Genomic DNA, 26,020 nt, shown 5'->3' on the forward strand with positions numbered 1-26,020 from the left:
TCTCAGCTTACGCCGACGACGTGTTCCTCGCGGTCACAGATCCTGTTGACTTGCGGAGGATGCGCGACTGCCAGCAGAACTTTTCTGCCGTGTCCTCTGCGAGGATCAATTGGGAGAAATGTTCTGGTCTCCTGGTGGGTCAGTGGTGGGTGGACTCCCTGCCGGAGGAGTTAACTCCTTTTGCGTGGAGCACCACACACCTCCTCTATCTGGGAGTCCACCTTAGCCCCGCTGAGGAAGCCTGGCCGGCAAACTGGCAGGAGTTGGAGGCGAAATTCACCACTCGGCTGGGGCGCTGGACAGGACTGCTCCGAGTGCTTTCCTGCAGGGGCTGAGCACTGGTCATAAACCAACTGGTGGCCTCGATGCTGTGGTACCGGTTGGTCACTTTGGCCCCGCCCCCTGCATTTGCCAACAAGATCCAGAAGAAACTCGTCGATTTCTTCTGGGGCAAGAGGAAACACTGGGCCTCTGCCGCGGTCCTGAGTCTCCCGATTGAGGAGGGCGGCCAGTCGCTGGTGTGCGTCCGCACTCGGGCTGCGACTCTCCGCCTTCGGACCCTGCAGAGATACCTGTACGTCGAGCGTCCTCCCAGATGGCGTGCGTTGGCGACGTATTTTTTCCGCCAGTGTCACTGCCTTCAAGACGACACGCAGCTCCCGGTGGAGTCCGTTAGCCTCGTCTCTCTGAGGGAGTTGCCTGTCTTTTACTGGGTTCTATTCTGAGTCTGGAACATGGTCGCCTCCAGTCAGTGCGCTCCCCTGCTGGCGGAGGAGAGCGCCTCGGCTGTCCGGGCGGCCGACTCCGGGGATGGACTGGCGGGCGGAGGAGTAGCCGAAGCCCCTGGGATGTCCCTCACTGCGGGTTACGAGGGGGTTCCTGAGAGCAGGGGGGGCTCCGGAGAGCGGAGCGTTCCCGGCGGAGCTGACTCCCGCTCGGCTGGACCTGCTAATCGGACCCAGGACCCGAAACCCTCCTTGGGAGCCGGTCCTGCGCTACACGAGCCCCCTCTCGGAAATGTCCTCCGTGCCATTCCAATTGACGCGGAGGGGTTTCCCGTACGGGCTGCTCTTGCACACTCTCCACTTCCTCGCCCTCATCAGCCGGCTGGACACGCCCTGGCGGTCCGCGTTGCCGTCTGGCGACGAGGGGAAACCCCGATGGAGGTCTCTCTCCGCGGGAATCCTCCCTCTTTACATCGGGGACCTGGGGTGGTGGGAGTTGCACAAGGCAGTCCCGTGCAATAGACTTTTAAGTAGGTTCACGGACTCCCAGGCCGCCTGTACTTTCTGTGGCCTGGACGAGTCCATGTTTCACGTATATATGGAGTGTGCGAGGTTGCAGCCCCTCTTTGAGTATTTGAAGGGGCTGCTGCTCCTCAAGTTCTGTCTGCACTTCAGTCCCACGCTCCCGATCTTTGGGCACCCGGTGCGGAGGGGCGTGGGCCGGGAGGAGGATCTCCTCGTCGGTCTGCTCCTGGGCCTGGCCAAGGTGGCAATTCACAGGTCCAGGTTGCGGGCCGTCGGGGGGCCCGTCCTCCCCGATTGCCTGCCCCTCTTCCGCAGTTACGTTCGCGCCCGGGTGTCCCTGGAGAAGGTGCATGTGGTGTCCGCCGGTACGCTTGAGGCCTTCCGCGACCGGTGGGCACCACAAGGACTGGAGTGCATCATCGACGCAGAGAATGGCATTTTAATTTGAGTTTTTGGTTTATTTATCTGTTTTTAATAAAGGTATTTTAAAAAAAAAATGTATATAAAGGGAGCCTGAGGAATAAAGGCCCCCTCGACATGAAATATATAAAAGGGGCCTGGGGTACAAAGGCCACCTTGGGGAAAAAAAAAAGTTTTAGATACAAAAATTTAAAAAAAACGGGGTTAGATACAGAGTAAAGCTCCCTCTGCACTGTCCCCATCAAACACTCCCAGGACAGGTACAGCACGGGGGTTAGATACAGAGTAAATTTCACTCATGATACCTTTCAATCTCAAAGAAAAAAAAAACGGGGTTAGATACAGAGTAAAGCTCCCTCCACACTGTCCATCTGTAATGCACTGCTTCAAAGGACGGTGGAAACCGATTCTCTTGTCATTTTGAAAAGGGAATTGGATAATTATTTGCAGGGTGACTGGGGAAAGTGGGACTAATTGGTTAGCTCTTCTGTTGAGCTGGCGTAGGCACAATGGGCTGAATGGCCTCGTGCTGAGCTGTGTTTAACTAAAAAATTAAAGATAGTATCAAAATTAAAGAAAAAGCATCTAATTGCGCAAAGGTGGGAGGGAGGTCAGAAGATTGGACAGACTATAAAAAACAGCAAAGAATGACAAAGATTAATAAGGAGGGAAAAATGCGAGTATGAGAGACAGCTGGCAAGAAATATAAAAATAGAGTTTTTATAGTTTTTAAAAAAGAAATGTGAACAAAGTGAGTGTTGGTCCTGTAGAAAGTGAGTCTGGGGAATTAATAATGGAAAATAAGGAGATGGTAGGTGAATTGAACAGGTAGTTTTGCATCGGTCTTCACTGTAGAGGATATAAGTAATATCCTAGAAATAGCTGTAAATCAGAAAATGGAAGGGAGGGAGGAACTCAAGAAAATTACAATCACCAGGGAAGTGGTACTGAACAAATTCTTGGAGCTGTGCCCATTTAAGACAAGTCTCCGGGTCCTGATGGGCTTCATCCTCGGCTGTTAAAAGAAGTGGCTAGTGAGATAGTTGATGCGTTGGTTTTAATTTTTGCAAATTCCGTAAAATTCGGGGAAGATTCCGTTAGATTGGAAAATAGCGAATGTAACTCCTTTATTCAAAAAGGGAGGGAGACAGAAAGTAGGAAATTACAGGCCAGTTAGCTTAACATCTATCTTAGGGAAAATGTTAGAAGCTATTATTAAAGATGTTATAGTAGGACATTTAGAAAAATTCAATGTAATCAGGCAGAGTCAACATGGTTTTGTGAAAGGGAAATCATGCTTTACCAATTTATTGGAGTTCTTTGAGGGAGTTATATGTGCTGTGGATAAAGGGGAAGCAGTGGATATATTGTACTTAGATTTCCTGAAGGCATTTGATAAGGTGCCACATCAATGGTTATTGTAGAAAATAAAAGCTCATGGTGTAGGGGGTAACATATTGACATGGATAGAAGATTGGTTAGCTAACAGGAAACAATAGGCAAAAATGGGTCATTTTCTGGTTGGCAAGATGTAATGAGTGGTGTACCACAGGGATCAGTGCTGGGCCTCAACTTTTTACAATTTATATCAATGACTTGGATGAAGGGACCAAAGGTATGGTTGCTAAATTTGCTGATGACAAAGATAGATAGGAAAGTAAGTTCTGAAGAGGACATAAGGAGGCTACAAAGGGATGTAGATAGGTTAAGTGAGTGGGCAAAGATCTGGCAAATAGAGTATAATGTGGGAAAATGTGAAATTGTCCACTTTGGCAGGAAGAATAAAAAAGAAGCATATTATCTAAATGGTGAGAGATTGCAGAGTTCTGAGATGCAGAGGGATCTGGGTGTCCTAGTGAATGAATTGCAAAAGGTTAGTGTAATTAACTGTAATTACAGCACGTAATTAGGAAAGCTAATAGAATGTTATCGTTTATCGCGAGGGGAATTAAATACAAAAGTAGGGAGGTTATGCTTCAGCTATACAGGGCATTGGTGAGACCACATCTGGAGTACTGTGTAGAGTACTGGTCTCCTTATTTAAGGAAGGCTGTAAATGTGTTGGAGACAGTACAGAGAAGGTTTACTAGACTAATACCTGGAATGGGCGGGTTGTCTTATGAGGAAAGATTGGACAGGCTAGGCTTGTATCCACTGGAATTTAGAAGAGTAAGAGGTGACTTGATTGAAACATATAAGATCCTGAGAGGTTTTGACAGGGTGGATGTAGAAAGGAATCTCGAACTAGGGGTCACTGTTTAAAAATAAGGGGTCACCCATTTAAGACAGAAATGAGGAGAAATCTTTTTTCTTCGAGGGTGGTGAGTCTTTGGAATTCTCTTCCTCAAAAGGTGGTGGAAGCAGAGTCTTTCAATATGTTTAAGGCAGTGATAGATAGATTCTTGATAAGCAAGGGGGTGAAAGGTTATTGGGGGTAAGCGGGAATGTGGAGTTGAGGTTCAGATCAGATCAGCCTTGATCTTGTTGAATGGAGGAGCAGCCCTGAGGGGCTGAGTGGCCTACTCCTGTTCCTAATTCCTGTTTATATGTGTTTCTAAGAATCTTCCGCTGTAGGGAGTAACTCAGTCGTTCTCCCTTCTTCTTGCAGAGGAGTTTGCCAGTGATCCATAGGTGGTTCGAGCAGAATAAGGACGATGCCAGATGTGGTGTTAAGGAGCCGGCTGAACCCGGCACGACCTCCCTGGACACACAGCACCCCGAGCAGGCAGGAGGTCAAGGGCCTGAGAGGAGTGGGCAGTCAGCAGCTGGGCTCCTGCTGATCCCTGAGGGCGTGGTCCTGCTGCTGAAACCCAAGGTCAGCCACCTCAGCAAGAAGGAGTTGCGGCGACGGAAACGCAGGCCCTCAGCGGGCAAACCTGTCCTGATCCACCCAGCGGTGAAGAAGGTGGCCTCGAAGCAGCCGGGGCCCCTGCTGCCATCGAAGCACTATGTCCGACCTCGGCCCCGCCTGATCCAGCCCGCCCCTTCGGGGCCACCCCTTCCTATCATCCACATCCCGCAAGCCCCGGGCCTTCCTCAGCTCGGCGTGAGCAAGCCGTCCCCCTCCCCCTGGCTAAGCCCCTGCTCTGCTGCCAGGAAACCCCGGGGCAGGCGGCCTGGGAGAAATGACCCAAAGAGCAGACGCCCCCGTCCCGCCATCGTCCCGGTGCCCATCCAGCGAGCCCCCGTCATTCTGACGGTGCCTGCTGGCGTGAAGCTGGTCAGTCTGGCAGGCGGGTGTAACATGATCCACCCGCTGCCGGCGGCCATCGATGTCCCCGCGGGGCAGACCCTCCGTGTAGCAACCATGGTGGTGAGCCCCGCAACCTTTGCTTGCCCCTTGACCCAGCCAGTGGTGACACCTCCCACAGGCTCTCCGACCGGTGCCGGAGGCTCAGCGGGAAACCAGACACCCACGGCTTCCGGCGGAGAGAACCCGCTTCTGAGTGGAGACACGTCTGATCAACGTGAGGGGGACTCAGAGAACGGGTTAGCTTCCCCCCACCACGCTGGTCAAGAGCCTTCCAGTCAGTCGGCAAAGAGTAAGGCTGCGGACTCCGTAGGCACGAGAGAGGGGGAACAGCTGAAGGAATCTCCTAGTCCTCAAAGTTGCCATCCCAAAAACGTGCAAGAAACTTGCAGCTCCCCCTCTGAGGAGCGCCTGGTGAAGACCGAGCGGGAAGACGATATGGATGTGGGGACAGTTGAAGATTTGCCGGAACCCCCCTCTGCTAGGGCGAATGAGCCATCCAAAGACTTGGAGCAACCACTATCTGAAGCCGAGGCTGTGAAATGGTCAGTTAGATCGGAGAGCTTGTCCGGAACTCCTTGTCAGGAGCCTCTGAAGACCACGGAGAAGAGACAGGTCATTCTGGATCTCGGCCAGGAGCTGGACGTTGAAACTCCCTTGGAAAGCTCAGCCAGTTCAATGCAGCAACCAGAAGCTGGAGCTCTTCCTGAGAACCCTTCCCCAAAGGGGCGAATATCGACCACCGAAGAGGATAAAGAGGAATCACCAAGCCCGCCTAGACAGACGATGGTTGAAGAGGAGTTTGCCGAGAGGCTTCCTGAGAAATCCGATGAGGTTATTAGCGCTGAGGAGTCTGCAGTGAGCCCGGAGGATCTGAAAACTCAGATGGACAAATCAGATAAAGACGGACAGGAGGAAGAGGAGGATGAGGATTTTGATGACCTGACGCAGGATGAGGAAGATGAAGAAGTCTTATCGTCGGCCTCTGAGGAGTCAGCGCTCTCTGTCCCAGAGCTCCAGGTGAGTGGTTAATGGCAAATTGGATCCAAAATTGGCTTAGTGGCAGGAAACAGAGGGTGATGGTCGAGGGTTGTTTTTGTGAGTGGAAGCCTGTGACCAGTGGTGTACCACAGGGATCGGTGCTGGGACCCTTGCTGTTTGTAGTGTACATTAATGATTTAGAGGTGAATATAGGAGGTATGATCAGTAAGTTCCAGATGACACGAAAATTGATGGTGTCGTAAATAGTGAGGAGGAAAGCCTTAGATTACAGGACGATATAGAAGGGCTGGTAAGATGGGCGGAGCAGTGGCAAATGGAATTTAATCCTGAGAAGTGTGAGGTGATGCATTTTGGGAGGACTAACAAGGCCAGGGAATATACAATGGATGGTAGGTCCCTAGGAAATACAAAGTGTCAGAGGGACCTTGGTGTACTTGTCCATAGATCGCTGAAGGCAGCAGCACAGGTAGATAAGGTGGTTGGAAAGTATCCCATATGCCTTCCTCTTATTAGCCGAAGCATAGAATATAAGAGAAGGGAGGTTATGATGGAGCTGTATAAAACGCTAGTTAGGCCACAGCTGGAATACTGTGTACAGTTCTGGGCACCGCACTATAGGAAGGATGTGATTGCACTGGAGAGGGTGCAGAGGAGATTCACCAGGATGTTGCCTGGGCTGGAGCGTTTCAGCTATGACGAGAGACTGAAAAGGCTAGGGTTGATTTCCTTAGAGCAGAGAAGGCTGAGGGGGGACCTGATTGAGGTGTACTAAATTATGAGGGGCATTGATAGGATAGATAGGAAGAGACTTTTCCCCTTAGCGGAGCGGTCAATAACCAGGGGGCATAGATTTAAGGTAAGGGGCAGGAGGTTTAAAGGGGAGTTGAGGAAAACTTTTTTCACCCAGAGGGTGGTTGGAATCTGGAACGCACTGCCTGAAGGGTTGGTAGAGGCAGGAACCCTCACAACATTTAAGAAGTATTTAGATGAGCACTTGAAACGCCATAGCATACAAGGCCACGGGCCAAGTGCTGGAAAATGGGATTAGAATAGATAGGCTTGATGGCTGGCAGAGAGACGATGGGTTGAAGGGCCTGTTTCTGTGCTGTTATAACTCTGACTCTAAGGGCAAAGTGGATGTTGTTAGGGGAGCAAAGGGTGTTTCTATCAGGGCATGGCAGCTCCCAAGGTGAGGCACATGGTTTCAGTCGAGGGAGGGACTGTGGCTATGACACTGAGTCCGTGTCTACCTGTTTCTGAAGTTCAGGATGGTTGAGATCGCAAGACACTATTCAAGGAAGAGCAGAGTTATCCGCAGTGTCCAGTAGCTGCTGGGTTTGCCTACATCACACACGTCACTGCACCACTGCTCACTATATGTGAGGCACTGGTCCCCACAGGTGACCTTGGTACAAACTCACCCATTGTTTACTTAACTGCAGTTAGACTTGGGAGACTAAAAGGGGCACACGCTCACACGTCAGCTGCTGAATGCATGGCGTTTACATGGTGTAATGTTCCTGCCCTTATAAAGAAGGGGCATCTTGTGTCCCCCCCCACCCCCCACCTCACCTCAGCGGGGTCTCCAAGATTCGCTAGTTATAGTGTGTGTCCATCAGGATAATGGATGTCGAATAATCTTTGTTTTAGTCACAGCCATTTGGCCCATCGAGTGCATGCTGGATTTTTACTTGCACTTTTTTTTTTATGATGTCCTTTCTTGCTGGGGTTCTGATGACCCAAAGTCTGAAATTTAATTGATTACTTGAGTTTTCCAGCAGTTACCGTCCCCTGGATTTATCTGGTTAGACCCCTTACCCCGTAGGGAGTTACCTGATCCACAGTCCTGAAAGGGACAGGCCAGGTTAAACACACCTTTCATCAGGTGGGGGTGTCGCTGGCAAGGCCAGCATTTGTTACCCATCCCCTAATTGTCCTTGAACCCGAGTGTCTTGCTGGGCCATTTCAGAGGGCAGTTAAGAGTCAGTATCATGGCTGTGGGTCTGCAGTCACATGTAGGCCAGACCAGGATGGATGGCAGATTTCCTTCCCTAAAGAACATCAGTGAACCAGATGGGTTTTTAATGTCAATCGTTGATAGGATCATGGCCCCCTTACTGAGACTAGCTTTCAATTCCAGAGTTTTTTTTTATTGATTAATTGAAATTATCAATTGATTGAATTTAAATTCCACCAGCTGCCATGGTGGGATTTGAACCTGTGCCCTCTAGATTATTATTCCAGTGACATTACCACTATGCCACTGTTGTGAAATAAACGGTGAGTACTCGCAACCTACTTTTATTGACTTGTGCACAAGGAGAACAGCCACAGCGCGGCCCACAGTGGGGCTCACTGCAATGTTCTGAAGAGTTTCCGCAAAACATTGGCACTTATAGTATTCTGTAACCAATAGTCTTACAATAATAATTTCTATCCTTAATTTGCATTTAAAAATACCAATGGTATTTCAGTCGAGCATTTGCTCTATACCAATGGGATACAGCATTCTTTCAATCCTTCGTTTACATATCTATCTCACCATTGGCCTTGCAGCTGATACTGTAGTCCACAGCGCGAGACAGAAAAGTACATTCTGTTTCAGCAACACTCATCTTATCTCAACTCCCATGCCTAGTACATTCCTAAGGAACAGTTAATGTATAAACGTGATGACTAGCCAAACCCACACCCCTCGTCCGAGGATGGCTCACCCTAGATTCCACACTTCCCCCCTTTTGTCCTGAAAGGACAATCCCCAGTCCTCACTCAAGTTCTCTGTCTGCTAGTCGCTGGGCTTCATCCTTAGTGGGGTCCTGGTTCCTGAGGAGAGGGAGGAGATGGGTCGTTGGACTGTCACCAGGACCTTGGAGGTTCTGTGACCGGCAAACGGAGCGGATGCAACAGAGGAAGAGTTGGATGACAACGTACAGATTGATGAGCAGGGCAAGACCCACGACAAGGTATTTGAGGAGTTCTGAAACGGTCCCCAAACCACCCGCAGATGTCAGGGAGCCACCCCCACCAGTCAAAGGGCTTTTCCTGAGCCGCTGAGTGGAGGAGGCGCACCTGGTCCTGAATCCGTCTCAATCCTCTGATCCTCGTTCACGTAGAAGCAACATGTCTCATTAATAGCTGCACAGACCCCCCCCCCACCCCCAACCTTGTGCTGCCAGCAAGAAGTCAAGGGCCATTGTCGCTAGATATGATTTCAGGGATTCCAAATCTAGGCACATATTCACGTAACAGTAACTTGGCTACAGTAATAGCAGCACATAGTTGTATCCCATACATTTAGGCATTTGTATAAAGTCCATTTGTAAATGTACAAAAGAAGGCATCTTTCCTGGGTTATGGCGTTGGCAGAGCAGGCACTGTGCGGCAACCCTTCCTGCCATGATGGAAAATTGTGGTGCAAACCACATCTGCTGTGCCACCCTGATCATCCCCGTGAGAAATTAAATCATCACCATTACATAATCAATCAATTGTGTGAACATAACACAGCTGCAATTTCATTCTTAGAGCAAGTTGATCATTCATTAATTCATTTTAAGTATATACGAATGGGTTATACAATCACCCTTGTGTGGTATAACTAATTGTCCATCTTTTATAGAGCCAGTTCGAATACTGATTACCTTTCGGGTAGCTGTCCATCCTGTGTTCATACATCCTCGCACATTGCCTAATTAATTTCTTAAGTTGCCAAATTAAGTAGGTCACATCTAACACCATGATACCCAAAACCACTATCAGGACATGGGAGATAATTCTAAACCAGGGGAGTATCTGCATATTTGACCCCCAGTTCCATAAGTCCTCCTGCCAGGTAGAATCGTTTATCTTGTCAATCTCATCTTGTAGCTTCTTCGACTGTTGTTCCAGATTGTAGTACACTACAGCAATGACTTCTAGCTGCTGTCTCTCTTTACCCAAGCGTGTGGGCAATGGCTGAATAGTATATTCATATTCCCGGAGGTAATTTGTCAAATCCTCCTTAATACTTTCTGTCACAGTTATCGTTTCTGACTTTCGTTTATGTATCTCTATCAACTCCATCTTCCCTACTCTGGTTGGTATTTGTGGGTTGTAACAAAATATACTGTTGCTCACTGGACAAGTCCGGTTATGTCCTTCGCTGTGGTGGTTAAGCAATATCTCCCCTTTCCCATATAGGCCACATGGGTTAACCCTGACAATGCTTTCCTAGTCTCCATGGTGTAATTTACAGTGGCATTAAATCCACATTTTGACTCTGCTTTTTTATGTATAGGGTAAGGACATATGACCACCTGGTTTTCCAGACTACACTCAGACAATGTTGTTCCAACTATCTCTTTTCCAATTTCCATAACGTAGGGTAAAATGAGGAATGATCACTCTTGTGCCAGTGGTAAGGACCAGAACCCATTGCTAATGTCCAACACAGTAAACCACTTAGACTGTTTTGTTTTTTTGTTTTCTAAAACTTTGATTGTCCTCTTAAATATCAGATAAATTTCCCTTTGAGTGCTTTAAATAACCACTCATATTAATTAAATTGTGTTTATCGATTCCAATTTCTTATGCCCAGACTTGGTGGTATTGCATTTTTTACATTAAAGACAGAAGTGCTTGCAACTATCTCTCCTTCTCCAGCACTTTGTCTCATTGATAAAGATGCTGTGACATTTGATGTCTGCAATTAAGTTCTTAAATTCTTAAAGCTGCTGGATCTCTTGCTGTGGCATCAGTTCTCATGTGGCCTTGGAACCTGCCGTCACCTGCTTAAAAAAATACAAAGAATCCATTGTGGCTCTGCCCCTGAGCCCAATGGGTGAATTTGTCCAATTATATCTGTCAATTTAGAAATTTAAGATTTAATAATGTCCAACATATATAAATTTTACTCTCAGCAATGCAAAAATTGTGTGGTGGATTAAATGGAAAAACAATAGCTGCAGCAGGGTTAAGTTCTGTGTTTGTCTCCAAGGGGGGCGGAGCAAAACATTCTCAGCTGCGTCACTTTACGTAACCTTTTTTTTCTGATCGAAAAGAACTACTCTCCATTTTAAACTTTTTTTCAAGCCTTTTGGTATCCTTAGGGTTTGAAAACAACAAAATCATTAGTAACATTATCAACTTCAAGGGAAAGCATCTCCATCAGGAAAGACAGCATTTTAGATCAAACTGCAATTGTTGGCAAATTTTTAGCATCTTTTGTAAGAGATTCCTAATGCCAGGATTTTTTTTATAACAAAGTTGATTCCAAATTCCAATTCACTGTAATAAATATTTAAAAATCAAAGCTGCCAATGTTATATGACTGAGTCTTATGTCCGGAACTTAAGATTCCCCCAAAACTTGACATGCTAAACTTGAAAGTGGTCATAAATGAAATTTCCAGTTTTTTTCAACTTAACAGGTCAATTAACCTTAATCGTATAAACTTAACTCAGACTTATTAACTTATAATACTTATTAACTACACACAGAACAGAATAAATAGTGCTTTTTTTTAAAGATGGTAAATTACGTCATTTTTCTTCTTTCTTCAGGCGCCTTTTCAAATGACTGTAATAAAACCAAAAACTAAAGAAGTTATTTAACATTCTTATAACAAAAGATTTAACACCAGCTTCTTAAACAAACTTTAAACAGACAGAATATTTCCTATATCTCCTTTGTTTATCCTTCTCTCCCTTAAACCAATATCCAATTCCAGACATTTGCTACTTAAATACAGTCAATAAAACATGTCTTTAATTTAAACTCCAAAAATAAAGAACAGATCTGAAACTGGGACTCCAATTAAAGCAGTGTTTTAAACTTCAAATTGGGTTTCTGCCAAACATCTTCAGACCTTCAAGGCTGAAGCTTATCTCTTACAAAATTGTTCATTGCCTTTTCACAGTTGCAAAACCAACTTTTAAAATAAAAATAAAACTTTAACTTAAAATATAATTCAATTTTATATCCCATTCCTGGGTGCACAATCTTAAATTGAAATGAATACACTCAACAATCACTTTTCACACTTATTCAATTCCAAACAACTTAGAAAATTGATTCCTGTAATGGGTTATGAATTCAAAGCACCAAAATCTCTGTCAAATTCCGATGCCAAGGAACACACACAGGTTCAACTAATTCACAACCAAAACATGACTCAAGGTGCACACAAAATATACACCTGTAAAAATAGAAAAAGTAACAGACTCATTCTTTCATCATTAAGGCCAGACAACAAAGAGTTAACGACAGTCGGTTCTACAGAACACAAGCTGCACATCCCACATTCATGGAAGCTTCCAACATTCACGCATTCGAATCAAAACACACAGTAACTTGTTTTTACTCACTTGAAATTTCACTAAAACATTCAGATGGGGCCTTGAACCTCCCTCAAACCTATTCTGGGGACTCGAACCTCCCTCAAACCTTTGGACTTACCCCGGTAGTGCTACACAGGTGAGCGTGTGCGTTTCCTCGGCCAAAACCTCGTAATGCCGAAATCAGGCAGCCGCGGTCATCGAGCCATTGACCAGCGAGGCACCACGCTATTCTCCCGTGCTAGCACTCCGGGGGTTTGTCATCTCGGCGGAACCTCCAAGAAAGTGTTGTGAAATAAACAGACTTGGCACGGTGAGTACTCGCAACCTACTTTTATTGACTTGTGCACAAGGAGAACAGCCACAGCGCGGCCCACAGTGGGGCTCACTGCAATGTTCTGAAGAGTTTCCGCAAAACATTGGCACTTATAGTATTCTGTAACCAATAGTCTTACAATAATAATTTCTATCCTTAATTTGCATTTAAAAATACCAATGGTATTTCAGTCGAGCATTTGCTCTATACCAATGGGATACAGCATTCTTTCAATCCTTCGTTTACATATCTATCTCACCATTGGCCTTGCAGCTGATACTGTAGTCCACAGCGCGAGACAGAAAAGTACATTCTGTTTCAGCAACACTCATCTTATCTCAACTCCCATGCCTAGTACATTCCTAAGGAACAGTTAATGTATAAACGTGATGACTAGCCAAGGCCACACCCCTTGTCCGAGGATGGCTCACCCTAGATTCCATCATCATCTCTCCCCCTCCCCCCCTTAAACTAATCAGGTCAGGGTCAGGCTTGGCTGTGATGCTCCCCTTAATCGAATATGTGCCTGGCATCGTCTAACCTCGAGGGTGGGCGAATTTCCCCAGCACATTTGGGGGTGGGGGTGAAAGGACAGTAATGATGAGGTGGGGAACAAAGTGGCGCTCAGTAACTGTGTGGTCATTGAGATCTTTTATCCCTGGCCATGCCCTATAGGAAACGATGGAGAAGCTAACGTGGCTGGCCTCAGAGCGGAGGCTCAGCCAGGAGGGCGACTCGGAGGAAGAGAACTCACAGGAGGAGAATTCGGAGCCCGAGGAGGAGGAGGAGGGTGAGGGGCTAGACCTGCTGCAGAAGGAGACAGACGGGGCGGTGGGGGAAATGGTGGCAGCAGAGATGCGGCGCACCAAGTTTCCCACAGCGCATGGGGAGATCAACGCCAGGAGCTGCTTACGAGGTAGGAGAGGCGCCCAGTTCCTCCCCAAACACACGTACTGGGGTTAGTGGGGGGTGACGGGGCGGGGTGTTCCTCCTCCCCCTCTGCTATAAGTACAGTCCTCGGGTCCAGACCCTGCCTGATACAGCATGGAGCCATGTCAGCTGGGGTGAGTGGAGAGTGCGGGCAAACGTTGTTCCGATCCACTTGTGCTTGTCTCCAGTGAGGACAAGATCTGGCTTGGTGGTGATGCACTCCTTGGATGAATAGCCTCCAGCAATCGCTGTCCAAGCTTGCCCACAAAGATTGACAGATTAAGGTCTTAGAGGGTACCTGTCGCCTGTTCAGTCTGTCTGCAGCGAGAGGAACTCCTGCTCTCCCTCCCTTCCTTCCTAAATGCCCATTTTGCAAGAGGTTTTCCTGCAGATAGACACTATTAATTAAACAAGCTCTCACTGTGTTCGAGGAGGGGATCTTTACGAACACGTCAACCTCTGCTTTCCTTGTATTTCAGTTCACCTCTCGATATCTTTCTCCCCTCTGTACTTTCCCCACGCTCCCATTTCATCCTCTCTCTTTGTCTGCCACTGCTGTTTTCTCTCTCTCTCTCCTACTCTCTCTTCGTCTCCCGCACTCCCTCCCCCCCCCTCACGCTCTCCTGCGCTTCCTCCCCCTCTCCTGCTCATCCCCTCTCTTCCCCCCCCCCCCCCCCCCCCCCAATCCGGTTGTGTGTCTCTCTTCCTGTCCGGTTGTCTCTCTGTCCTGTTGTTTCTTTCTCTCTCTCTCTCTCTCTCTCTCTCTCTCTCACACTCCCGTCCTGTGTCTGTCTGTGTGTCTCCCTGTCTCATCCTCTCTCTCTCTCCATGTCCCTTTGTGTGTGTGTCTGTCTCTCTCTCCCTGTCTTGTGCCTGTCTCTCTCTCCATCTCGTCATTTCTCTCTCTCTCTCTCTCTGTCCCCGTCCCATTGTCTGTCTCTTTCCCTGTCTCATCCTCGCTCTCTTTCCATGTCCTGTTTTGTGTGTGTGTGTGTGTGTTTCTGTCTGTCTCTCTCGCTCCCTGCACTGTTGTGTGTGTGTCTCTCTCCGTCCCTGTCCCATTGCCTATATCTCCCTGGAACTGTTGTATATTTTGGGTTCTAGACGGCTCAGGGTTGGATTGTTAGTGTCTGTGTTGTCAAATAGTGAGACTTAGATTTGCACACCACCCCCACCTTCCACACACACCACAGCCCCACTCACACTGACCCATTGATCTCACCTGTGCTACTGTGGGGAGACGTGAAGATCTGGGGAATCATTCCCCTGAAACATGCCTTCCTCTGCCCGTTTTCCAGGGAAGTGGAATGGGGGAGTGGGGGGGGGGATGCTTTTGTAAATTAATTGCAGCCTGAGGGAGAGGAACCTAAATTTCAGAGGTTTGAGCACCATGCCATTCGTGGATCCCACATCAGCATATTGCCCTTTTAAAGGGTTAATAGAATGTAAGGGATGCTTTGGCAAGTCAGAATCACAATCCTGATCGGATTTTGTGGCTTTCTCCTATTTTCAGGTGAAGGTCAGAAGCTTTCGGGAAAAGGCAAGGCCTCGAGCCGGGCACGAGCAAAGCGAGGGAGAAGGAGAGTCAGTAAAGACACCTCCAAACTCTTACTGCTTTACGATGAAGACATTCTCAACAACGACCCACTCCGGGAGCAGAAGGACATGGCGTTTGCACAGGCGTACCTGAGCAAGGTGAGCAGGGTGAAATGGGCCAGGGGCTCTGATGAATGAGAAGTTGGTCACATTTTGTACCACAGCGAAGCCTCATCGTCATCATCAGTTTATCCCCATGATTTTACCTTTGCTGGTCTGCATAAATTCTGCTTATTGCAAAAAGCTGGTGAGTCACGTTGGTTGTGGGTCTCAGTCCCCCACCTGCCTAGCTCGGGTACGATTCCCATGTCCCAGGATCTCGAAGCATGAATACCCACCTTGGTTAGATTACTGGAGCTGTTGTCTGATCCTGTTTCCTGTCTCTCCCTAGGTGCGGGAGGCTCTGCAGGACGTTCCTGGGAAGTATGAAGAGTTCCTGCGGATACTCTACGACTTTGAGACAAACCCTGATCAGCGCACTGCCGTTGACCTCTATGGAGACCTGTGCGACATCATCCAGGAGTGGCCGCAGTTACTGAAGGACTTTGCAGCCTTTCTGTTACCTGAACAGGCTCTGCAGTGCGGACTGGTGAGATCACCTGAGTGGGAGGGTCTGTGGAGAGAATTAACTGACTGCCGCAGGCAAACTCTTCATATCCCAGCGAATACGGGTTCACAGAGGGAGTGAAAAGAGAAGCTGGGGGGAGTTTCCCACGCAAACCTTGACAGTGTTAGCTGGAGTAACTGTGTTCAGTTCTGGGCACTGCACCTCAAGACGGATACATTGAACTTGGAGGGGGTGCAACGTAGATTTACCGGAATGATCCCAGGGTTAAAAGGGTACAATTTTGAGTGTAGACTAGGCTTTTATTCCCTCCAGTATAACAGGTTAAGGGGTGATCTAATCGAGGGGTTTAAGATAATTAAAGAATTCAATCGGGTTGATAGAGAGAAACTATTTCCTCTGGTGGGGGGAGGGGGAGTCCAGAACAAGGGGGCAGAACCTTAAAATTCGAGCCAGGCCGATCAGGGGTGATGTCAGGAAGCACTTCTTCACACAAAGGGGGAGTGGAAATCTGGACCTCTTTCCCCGCACCCCCCCCCCCCACCGCTGCCAAAAAGCAGTTGAGGCTGGTGTTGGGGGGTGGGGCTCAATTGAAAATGCCAAAACTGAGATTGGTAGATTTGCTCGATTAGGTTATTAAGGGTTACAGAGCCAAGGCGGGGAGATGGAGTTAAGATACAGATCAGCCATGATCTAATTGAATGGTGGAACAAGCTCGAGGGGCTGAATGGCCTCCTCCTGTTCCAGTGTGTGGGATTACCGGAGAATTCGACTGCAGGAGAGAAATTAGTTTTTCTGAAGTGAGACTGCGATACAATGAGAAGGCACTTGCCTTCTTACCGTGGCCATAGCCCCTCTGACAATTACCCTCTTTCCTACCCTTCATCCAGTTGCTTTGTTCAGTCCACATTTATCCTGGATCCCCACAGCCTCTGAATATTAATTCAAAGTGTGGAACTTTTGTCAAAATCCTTTTGAATGTCAACATACAGCATGCCATGGAGCTTTTCACAGTCCTCCTGGGCTGACGCTTCCTCAGCGTCCAGGTTATAATTGACTGGGTTATAGTTGTACCAGTCTTCTGGTTATGGTTAACCAGGTTATGGTTGTACCAGTCTGCTCCTGGTTATAGTTAACTAGGTTGTAGTGCACCAGTCTGCTCCTGGTAACCAAATGCGTTATTTTGTGTGGAATGGAAGTAAGATTTGATGTCCGTAGATAGTTGCCGTGGGATGTTGGGCTGAATGTGTTGATGTAGTCACATACACAATTCTTTTCAAGCTGAGGTCTTTATTTCTCCAGAGTACACAGTCTACATAGCACGGATATACATATTTGGAGGCTGGTCAACTGCAGAATCAGACACACGCAGGAATACTTTTTTTTATTACCCCTGCACTGTGGATCAAACCCACAAACCAATCACAACCAAAACCCATTGTCCAATAATAAAGGCAGCACGTATACAGGGTCTCAAACTGCTTAGGTTCAATCCTACAACCTCCCCACGCCCCCAGACCCCTTTGTTATTGACCATTTGGTCCTCATCAGGGCAGCTGTGGCTACATAATAAAACATGTGATCTTATCAAGGGAAATATGAAGTTCTTAACCTGTGCGAGGTGCTCACTGTCCTCTCAGGTGACCATCCTTCTTGTGTTTACCACATTCCAATCCACCGGCCTAACCTTGTTACCTGTTAACAGTTCTATCTGGTCTATAGTGCTCTCCTGCCTGTGGCAAGCATCCATCTCTCATCAACTTAGCCACAGCTTATTTCCATGATTCTCTTAACCCTTCATTAACCCATCTGTTTAATAAGAAAGAATCACCTAAAGGAGCTTGGTTTATTCACCTCACATGTTCCGACAAGACTTACCGGGTAGATGCCTGTGTCTGTGTTGTCACTCTTCTTTGAACTGGGTCGCTCATTAGCCTGTTTGCAGTCTGCTGGGGCGTCCCCGGTATCCAGTAATACCCTCGTAATGACCCTCCTCTCCAGTCTCTGATCACTCTGGGACAAATACCATCTGCCCCTGGTTTGATCTGATTTCAGCCTTTTATCCATTTCATTTGTATCGAACCCGCTGAATTTTCTCTCCTCGGGGGTAGGTGTGTCACTCGTGATCTCCCTCGTATGCAGTACAGAGGAAGTAATTAATCACAGTATTAACTGACCTGCGCTCATCCCTTACCTGAAGGGACATTCGTGAGCTAGTTGGGTTTTTACAACAATCACTTTCGCTGGTGCACGCTTTTTATTTCCAGATTTTAAAAACTGAAATCAGGTTCTCAAACAGCCCGCACTGGGATTTGAGAACATTGGAAATAGGAGCCATTCGGGCCCCAAGAGTCTGCTTCACCATTCAGTAAGGTCATGGCTGCTCTTGCACCACAACTCCATTTTCCTGCCCTATCCCTTACTCTCTGGATCTTCAGTGCAGGCCCATTGGACGCATTGTCTAGTAATATAGCCACTACATCAGTGTATCCAAGAGTCACTGGATGAGAGATAGTGACTTTGCAGCTTCTCCAGGCTCTCAGCCAACACCTCTGGCTGGAGGAATCTCCTTGCTTGTCTCAGTGGCTGTATGTGTCGTGTCTTCTCCCCTCAGTTTGAAGAACAGCAAGCGTTTGACAAGAGCCGCAAGTTCCTTCGCCAGCTGGAGATCTGCTTCGCTGAAAACCCGTCCCATTACCAGAAGATTATCAAGGCCTTGCAGAGCTGCATGGTGTGCTCTCCACCGGACATCGCCGAGGTGAGGTGGTGTGGTGGGGGGGGCGGGGGGTCAGCCAGGCCTCGATAGGTAGTGCTCTCTCTTCCCCTCAGATTGGGTGAGGACCAGGAACTGCCTGCCATGGTGGAATAGCCCATCAGCACCCACTATCCAGACTCATAAGAAATGGTTGGATACAGTTTTCATTGGTGAGGTTCGACAGCAGAGAGCTTGGGAGAAGATTGTAGGGCAGGGCCAGGGAGGGGGGTGGTGGGTGGGTGAAGCTTCCTGCTCATGGTAGATTTTTAAGGAATGGCCCCTTTAATAAGTCAGTTGGTTTCGGAAATGGAATTGTTGTTCTGGAACACTGAGGGGACACCCTCTTGGTCCTGTTGAAGCACAGTGTAGAGGGAGCTTTACTCTGTATCTAACCCCGTGTTGTACCTGTCCTGGGAGTGTTTGATGGGGACAGTGTAGAGGGAGCTTTACTCTGTATCTAACCCCGTGTTGTACCTGTCCTGGGAGTGTTTGATGGGGACAGTGTAGAGGGAGCTTTACTCTGTATCTAACTCCGTGCTGTACCTGTCCTGGGAGTGTTTGATGGGGACAGTGTAGAGGGAGCTTTACTCTGTATCTAACCCCGTGCTGTCCCTGTCCTGGGAGTGTTTGATGGAGGACAGTGTAGAGGGAGCTTTACTCTGTATCTAACTCCGTGCTGTACCTGTCCTGGGAGTGTTTGATGGGGACAGTGTAGAGGGAGCTTTACTCTGTATCTAACTCCGTGCTGTACCTGTCCTGGGAGTGTTTGATGAGGACAGTGTAGAGGGAGCTTTACTCTGTATCTAACCCCGTGCTGTCCCTGTCCTGGGAGTGTTTGATGGGGACAGTGTAGAGGGAGCTTTACTCGGTATCTAACCCCGTGCTGTCCCTGTCCTGGGAGTGTTTGATGGGGACAGTGTAGAGGGAGCTTTACTCGGTATCTAACCCCGTGCTGTCCCTGTCCTGGGAGTGTTTGATGGAGGACAGTGTAGAGGGAGCTTTACTCTGTATCTAACTCCGTGCTGTACCTGTCCTGGGAGTGTTTGATGGGGACAGTGTAGAGGGAGCTTTACTCTGTATCTAACTCCGTGCTGTCCCTGTCCTGGGAGTGTTTGATGGGGACAGTGTAGAGGGAGCTTTACTCGGTATCTAACCCCGTGCTGTCCCTGTCCTGGGAGTGTTTGATGGAATGTTTGTTGCTTTTAGAACTAGTATCACTAATTTAAACAATACTCACAATTTCCTTCTTAAAATGGCTGATTTCAAATCTTTTTCTCTATCCATCTCTCTAACTCTGCCTCCTTCATTTCATCCTGTCCACTCACCTTTCCCTTCCCCCTCTGTCCCTCTCAAGCTGAAGGTGCAGGTGTGGCAGCTGCTGAAGGGTCATCACCACCTCCAGGATGAGTTCTCCCTGTTCTTTGACCAGCTGAGGCCCCCTGCCAGCAGAATCAACGACTTTGAAGAGGTGAACTGGACCGAAGACAAGGAATACGAGGTGAACACCTGAGCCAAGGAGGCTGCACCCAGCCTCCAAACGGGCCCTGGGTGCTGATTGAGGCTAAGTCTTCAGTGGGAGCAGAGGCGAGCTAGGGGTTAACAAACTGGGAATGTACATCTCCCAATCCCACAATACAGGAGTGGGTATTGGGGGATAGATGCCCATGCCCTATGTTGTGTCAGACTGACGAGCAGGGGAAATGATGCTGACAGAATCTCGCTGTGATAAAATAAGAAGCTGTTGAATTAATCGTTGATTTTAAACCCACCCCTCCCCGGCACCCCCCCTCACCAGCTTATCTCAGTGAGCAAAGGAACTGCCTTCCATCCCTCGACCAGCTTCGAGCCCCTACTAACCCCAGGGTGAGTTAACCCAGTCTCAGTGTTAACCCAGTCTCAGTGTTAACCCAGTCTCAGTACTAACCCTGGGGTGAGTTAACCCAGTCTCAGTGTTAACCCAGTCTCAGTACTAACCCTGGGGTGAGTTAACCCAGTCTCAGTGTTAACCCAGTCTCAGTACTAACCCCGGGGTGAGTTAACCCAGTCTCGGTACTAACCCCGGGGTGAGTTAACCCAGTCTCGGTACTAACCCCGGGGTGAGTTAACCCAGTCTCGGTACTAACCCCGGGGTGAGTTAACCCAGTCTCGGTACTAACCCCGGGGTGAGTTAACCCAGTCTCGGTACTAACCCCGGGGTGAGTTAACCCAGTCTCGGTACTAACCCCGGGGTGAGTTAACCCAGTCTCGGTACTAACCCCGGGGTGAGTTAACCCAGTCTCGGTACAGCCTTGTTGCAGTTTTGGATGGAAGAGATAAATGCCAGTGGAGGAACGGGAATGACTGCGTTGAGCAACAAGGCTGTGTTCCATAGAGTACAGCACTAGGTCGCTGTACCTTGGGGCAGCCGTCTTCAGTTGCTTCATCAGTGATAGTCTCTCAATCATAAGGGGAGGGGTAGGGCTGTTTACTGACAGTTCCACAGGCTGTCACAGATGCTTGGATCCTAAGACACCCTTTGCTTTGTGCCACAGTTTGATGGGTTCGAGGAAGTCGTGCTGCCAGATCTCGAGGAGGAAGATGAGCTGCAGAAAATGGCACCACCCCCAAGGAACAAAAAGCGGAGGGAGGGGCAGACACACGATAAGGTACTGAGAACCCAGGCTCTACATGGCTCACTAAGTTGGAAAGGTGGGCTGGGGCTCATTGATCAGGGGGATCGTTTGGAAAGAGGGATTGGTTGGTCAGCGGTTCCCGGCTTCCAGTGGGAAACACCCATTCTCTAAAACTCACTGCCCATGGGCGGAAGGCCGACTCTGTAACCCACCTACCCTGTCCTGTGGAAGGCCCACTCTCTATCCCACTCCCCCTGGGCTGTGGGAGGCCCACTCTCTATCCCACTCCCTCTGGGCTGTGAGAGGCCCACTCTCTATCCCACTCCCTCTGGGCTGTGAGAGGCCCACTCTCTATCCCACTATCTCTGGGCTGTGGGAGGCTCACTCTCTATCCCACTCCCCGTGGGCTGTGGGAGGCCCACTCTCTATCCCACTCCCTCTGGGCTGTGAGAGGCCCACTCTCTATCCCACTATCTCTGGGCTGTGGGAGGCTCACTCTCTATCCCACTCCCCGTGGGCTGTGGGAGGCCCACTCTCTATCCCACTCCCCCTTGTCTGTGGGAGGCTCACTCTCTATCCCACTCCCCGTGGGCTGTGGGAGGCCCACTCTCTATCCCACTCCCCCTTGTCTGTGGGAGGCCCACTGTCTATCCCACTCCCTGTGGGCTGTGAGAGGCCCACTCTCTATCCCACTATCTCTGGGCTGTGGGAGGCTCACTCTCTATCCCACTCCCCCTTGTCTGTGGGAGGCCCACTGTCTATCCCACTCCCCCTTGTCTGTGGGAGGCCCACTGTCTATCCCACTCCCCCTTGTCTGTGGGAGGCCCACTCTCTATCCCACTCCCTCTGGGCTGTGGGAGGCCCACTCTCTATCCCACACCCTCTGGGCTGTGGGAGGCTCACTCTCTATCCCACTCCCTCTGGGCTGTGGGAGGCCGACTCTCTATCCCACTCCCCCTTGTCTGTGGGAGGCCCACTCTCTATCCCACTCCCTCTGGGCTGTGGGAGGCCCACTCTCTATCCCACTCCCTCTGGGCTGTGGGAGGCTCACTGTCTATCCCACTCCCCATGGGCTGCGGGAGGCTCACTGTCTGTCCCACTACCCATGGTCTGTGGGAGGCTCACTCTCTATCCCACTCCCCCTGTTCTGTGGGAGGCTCACTCTCTATCCCACTCCCCCTCTTCTGTGGGAGGCTCACTCTCTATCCCACTCCCCCTCTTCTGTGGGAGGCTCACTCTCTATCCCACTCCCCCTGTTCTGTGGGAGGCTCACTCTCTATCCCACTCCCCCTCTTCTGTGGGAGGCTCACTCTCTATCCCACTCCCCCTCTTCTGTGGGAGGCTCACTCTCTATCCCACTCCCTCTGGGCTGTGGGAGGCTCACTCTCTATCCCAGTCCCCATGGGCTGCGGGAGGCTCACTCTCTGTCCCACTCCCCATGGTCTGTGGGAGGCCCACTCTCTATCCCACTCCCTCTGGGCTGTGGGAGGCTCACTCTCTATCCCACTCCCTCTGGGCTGTGGGAGGCTCACTCTCTATCCCACTTCCCCTGTTCTGTGGGAGGCTCACTCTCTATCCCACTCCCTCTGTTCTGTGGGAGGCTCACTCTCTATCCCACTCCCCCTGTTCTGCGGGAGGCCCACTCTATCCCACTGTCCCTGGGCTGTGTTGAATTGTTGCTGTGTTACTGATGTTGTCTTTGCTTCTATTCCCAGAGCTTGGATCTGAAGACATTGAAGAGTAAAGACTCAGTGAGTGCAAGTGTGCAGGAGGCCTGGAGCCCACAGCCCGGATTGAAGGATCCTCGGAAAGGTGGAGATCCCATGGAGGAATATCCGGAGCAGCGGGAGGACCTTCGGGCTCCTGGTTCCAACAGCGAAGATAGCTCACCCCGTGGAACTCCCACTTCAGGTCTGTGTGTGAACGTTATTACTGTGTTCAGTGCACCAGGTGGGTTACAGTCCAGGGAGGGGAGAAAGACAATGGGAATTACTCTGAAAGCTGACAGGTGGGAGGCTCAGGTCATGGTGGGGGAGGAAGGTCCTCCCACATACACTGGAGCTGTCCTATCTATTTCCATATTCCAGATCTCTGATCAATGTCCCCATGTTTTGTTCCAAGGTGTAGCCTACTGCTGGGATACCCATTCTCTGTCAGCCTTGACAGTGAGCAGGCTGTTTGACCATTGAGGCATCACAGACAAGCCTGACTTCCATGTAGAACTGCCCCTATAACTTGGCTCTGACTGGCTTGTGTGACTGAGTACCACACTGGGTGTTATAATTTGCTCACAGCTGTTGTTTTCTGGTTGGGAGTGGGCCTGAGGGTATTAGATGACTGAAGGTGCACTGGTTGTATTTGAGTGATTTCCCCTCACTCCAATGCCATTTACGGTGGAGGAAGAATTGTGGGGGAGCTTGGTACCGAACCAGATGGGTCTTTAGCCTATGGTGCCAACTGACATCTCAGCTGGAGCAACATTACAGGGGCTGCAATAGGCCTCCCAGTCCCTGGACAGGGGAAGGGGAAGAGGCCGAGATCATCCAGTGACCCCTGCTGTCTGCTGCATCTGTGGATGTTTTGGGTGAAAAAGACTTGATAGAAAGACTTGCATTTCTGTAGTGCCTTTCACGCCCTTTGGAGCTCCCAAAGTGCTTTCCAGCCCATGGTCACTGTTGCAATGTGGTCATGACCAGATCATCTGTTTTAGGTGATGGTGAGAGATAAATATTGCCCCAGGAGACTGGGGAGGAACTCCCCGCTGCTTTCAATAGCGGTTATAAGTAGGGAAGAGCTCTAGGTTGATTGTGATGCTCTCTGTAGTCAAATAGCCTACTAACACTCACTAGACTTACTCATGAAGAATGGGTGAGGTCCTTGGAGCCAGTGAGATGCAGCACTTTCCGAAGAGGAGGCGATAAGAACAGCGATCCTGGTGAGAAGCTTTCAGGCCCTCATTGTACCTGATAGAACCTCCAATCACCATGTTGCTGCTTCTTCCACAGGTCGGAACACCTGTCTCGCCCTCAGTGCCTCTGAGGAATCACACCTATGGAGGAGTCTACAGCCCCCAAGAAATAGGTGCTGTTTGGAGGAGGGGGATGAGAATGAAGGCAGAGTCTTGCAGACAGATAATGAGGCTCCAACATCCCCTGTGGGATCTGCTGACGAGACCTGGAGTCCCCGGAGCGAGGGGGAAAGCAGTGAGACCCAGGGGCTGGAGGAGAGAGAGCTGGTGGTGGTGGAGACGCTGTCTGATGGCTCGTACCCTCTGCTGAACCCCACTGCCCGTGGCTGGAGCCAGGAATCGAACAGGAGGAGAGAGGGTTGCTCCTGTAACGCCAGTACCCCGGAGACGGGAGTAAGGGAGCAGGAACGGGAATTGGTGAACCTGAAGGATGGACACAGCCACACTCAGCAGGCAGCGGGTGCACAGGAGGTGTTTGAGGGAGAATGCAGAGTGGTGAGGCACATGCAGAAGGGGTCCCTGCCTCGGTGCACGTCACCAGGTGCGAGTGAATCGTGTGACGCCAGAGACACACCGCAGGTGCACAGGCCACGAAATGCATCGCGGGATGTGTCATTCACAAGGCTGGAAATGGTGAGCAAGACGGTTGCAATGTCAGGAAGCCATTGTGGTGGGTTACAGGCTGGAGCTGCACAATGGAGAAAGAGCACAGAGCAGGTGGCAGGACCCCAAGCCCATTTTGCCATGACTCTGATAAGTGATCCCAAGGGAGAGCAAGATGGTGAAGTGGAACCTGTGAGGACCACATCCCCTTGGGAGATGGGGGCACGGAGAGACATGAGGCCAGAGGTGGCGAGCCGTTTGATGGACAGTGTTACTGGATCCACTCACAGGGAGCGGTGCCGAAATGCTAGCGACCACATCTCAGTCAAGTTTGCCTCCGCTGGCGCGCAGGTCCGTTTCATGAGCTGCCAGAAACTGGCTGATCTCTCGCCAATGGACGTGCAGCAGACATTGGCTCACAGAGCTTCACCAAAAGGAGGCAGCCAGAACTTCACTGAGCACGATCTTTCCAGACCGCACACTGCTGATATACCTTCTCCCAGATTGTGGGAGGAGTGCGATGGAGGCACTGGAGAGACGATGGGGTCCAGGAGACAATCTCCTTTTCTTGACACCTGCTCAGAGAGTGCACTCCATCAGATAGAGAGCAGAGGCGAGTGCACAGGGGAGGAAGATGAGCAGTATAGACAGGCCCAGGCAGCAGTCTGTGCGAAGAACAGCCGGCTCAGTTCAACGGGAGAGCGTGTGGTGCTGTGGACAAGGTAAGAACATTCTGACCAACTCCTTACTGAACGCTCTTCTCTCTCTCTCTCTCTCTGCGTCCTCACACGATATAACAGTGACTTGCTGCTCGAGTAGCTGGTAGCCTGGTAGCTGTATAACAGAGGGTGTGTTCGCCTCCGTCGGCCATTGCCTGTATTGTTCCATGAGTCGCTTAGGTGGGAAAGCATTGCAGACTGTAGTCGTGATGAGTTAGACACCAACCTTACCTGTGACCTGAGTCCAAACCCAGCCCGGTCTGATGGGATGAAGAACTCCTGCTTTCTGCTATTTGTAAGGGTCATGCATCAGTTGAATTTACATTGTTTCAGTCCTGCCTATGCCAGCACAGAGAAAAACAGTGCTAATTCAACAAGTATTATCTCAAAAATGTGGGGAAAAGTGTAGAGGGAGCTTCACTCAGTATCTAACCCCGTTTTTTTTTTTTCCCCACAAGGTGACCTTTATACCCCAGGCCCCTTTTATATTTTTCACATCGAGGGGGCCTTTATCCCTCAGGCCCCCTTTATGTACATATTTACAGTTTTAAAATAACTTTATTAAAACAGATAAATAAACAAAAAACTCAAATTAAAATGCCATTCTCGGCGTCGACGATGCACTCCAGTCCCTGCGGTGCCCACCGGTCGCGGAAGGCCTCAAGCGTACCGGCGGACACCGCATGCTCCTTTTCCAGGGACACCCGGGCGCGAACGTAA

At 49.6% G+C, this 26,020-nt stretch overlaps 1 protein-coding gene across 4 annotated transcripts in view; it reads left to right on the plus strand.

Moving 5' to 3' along the window:
• LOC137356962 (GON-4-like protein) overlaps positions 1-26,020 on the plus strand; it is an 81,805-nt gene that overhangs the window by 46,248 nt on the left and 9,537 nt on the right. For 2 of the 4 annotated variants that reach the window (XM_068022856.1, XM_068022857.1), the window contains exons 21-29: positions 4,279-5,940; positions 13,228-13,468; positions 14,996-15,177; positions 15,470-15,667; positions 18,258-18,401; positions 19,753-19,896; positions 20,930-21,043; positions 22,726-22,921; positions 24,016-25,303. In XM_068022856.1, the coding sequence (XP_067878957.1) occupies positions 4,279-5,940; positions 13,228-13,468; positions 14,996-15,177; positions 15,470-15,667; positions 18,258-18,401; positions 19,753-19,896; positions 20,930-21,043; positions 22,726-22,921; positions 24,016-25,303 (4,169 nt within the window). The remainder of the gene's footprint in view (positions 1-4,278; positions 5,941-13,227; positions 13,469-14,995; positions 15,178-15,469; positions 15,668-18,257; positions 18,402-19,752; positions 19,897-20,929; positions 21,044-22,725; positions 22,922-24,015; positions 25,304-26,020) is intronic. The other 2 variants (XM_068022859.1, XM_068022858.1) reach the window with 1 other exon arrangement.

The sequence above is a fragment of the Heterodontus francisci genome, chromosome 46 (assembly GCF_036365525.1).
Source record: "Heterodontus francisci isolate sHetFra1 chromosome 46, sHetFra1.hap1, whole genome shotgun sequence".
Lineage (NCBI taxonomy): Eukaryota > Metazoa > Chordata > Chondrichthyes > Heterodontiformes > Heterodontidae > Heterodontus > Heterodontus francisci.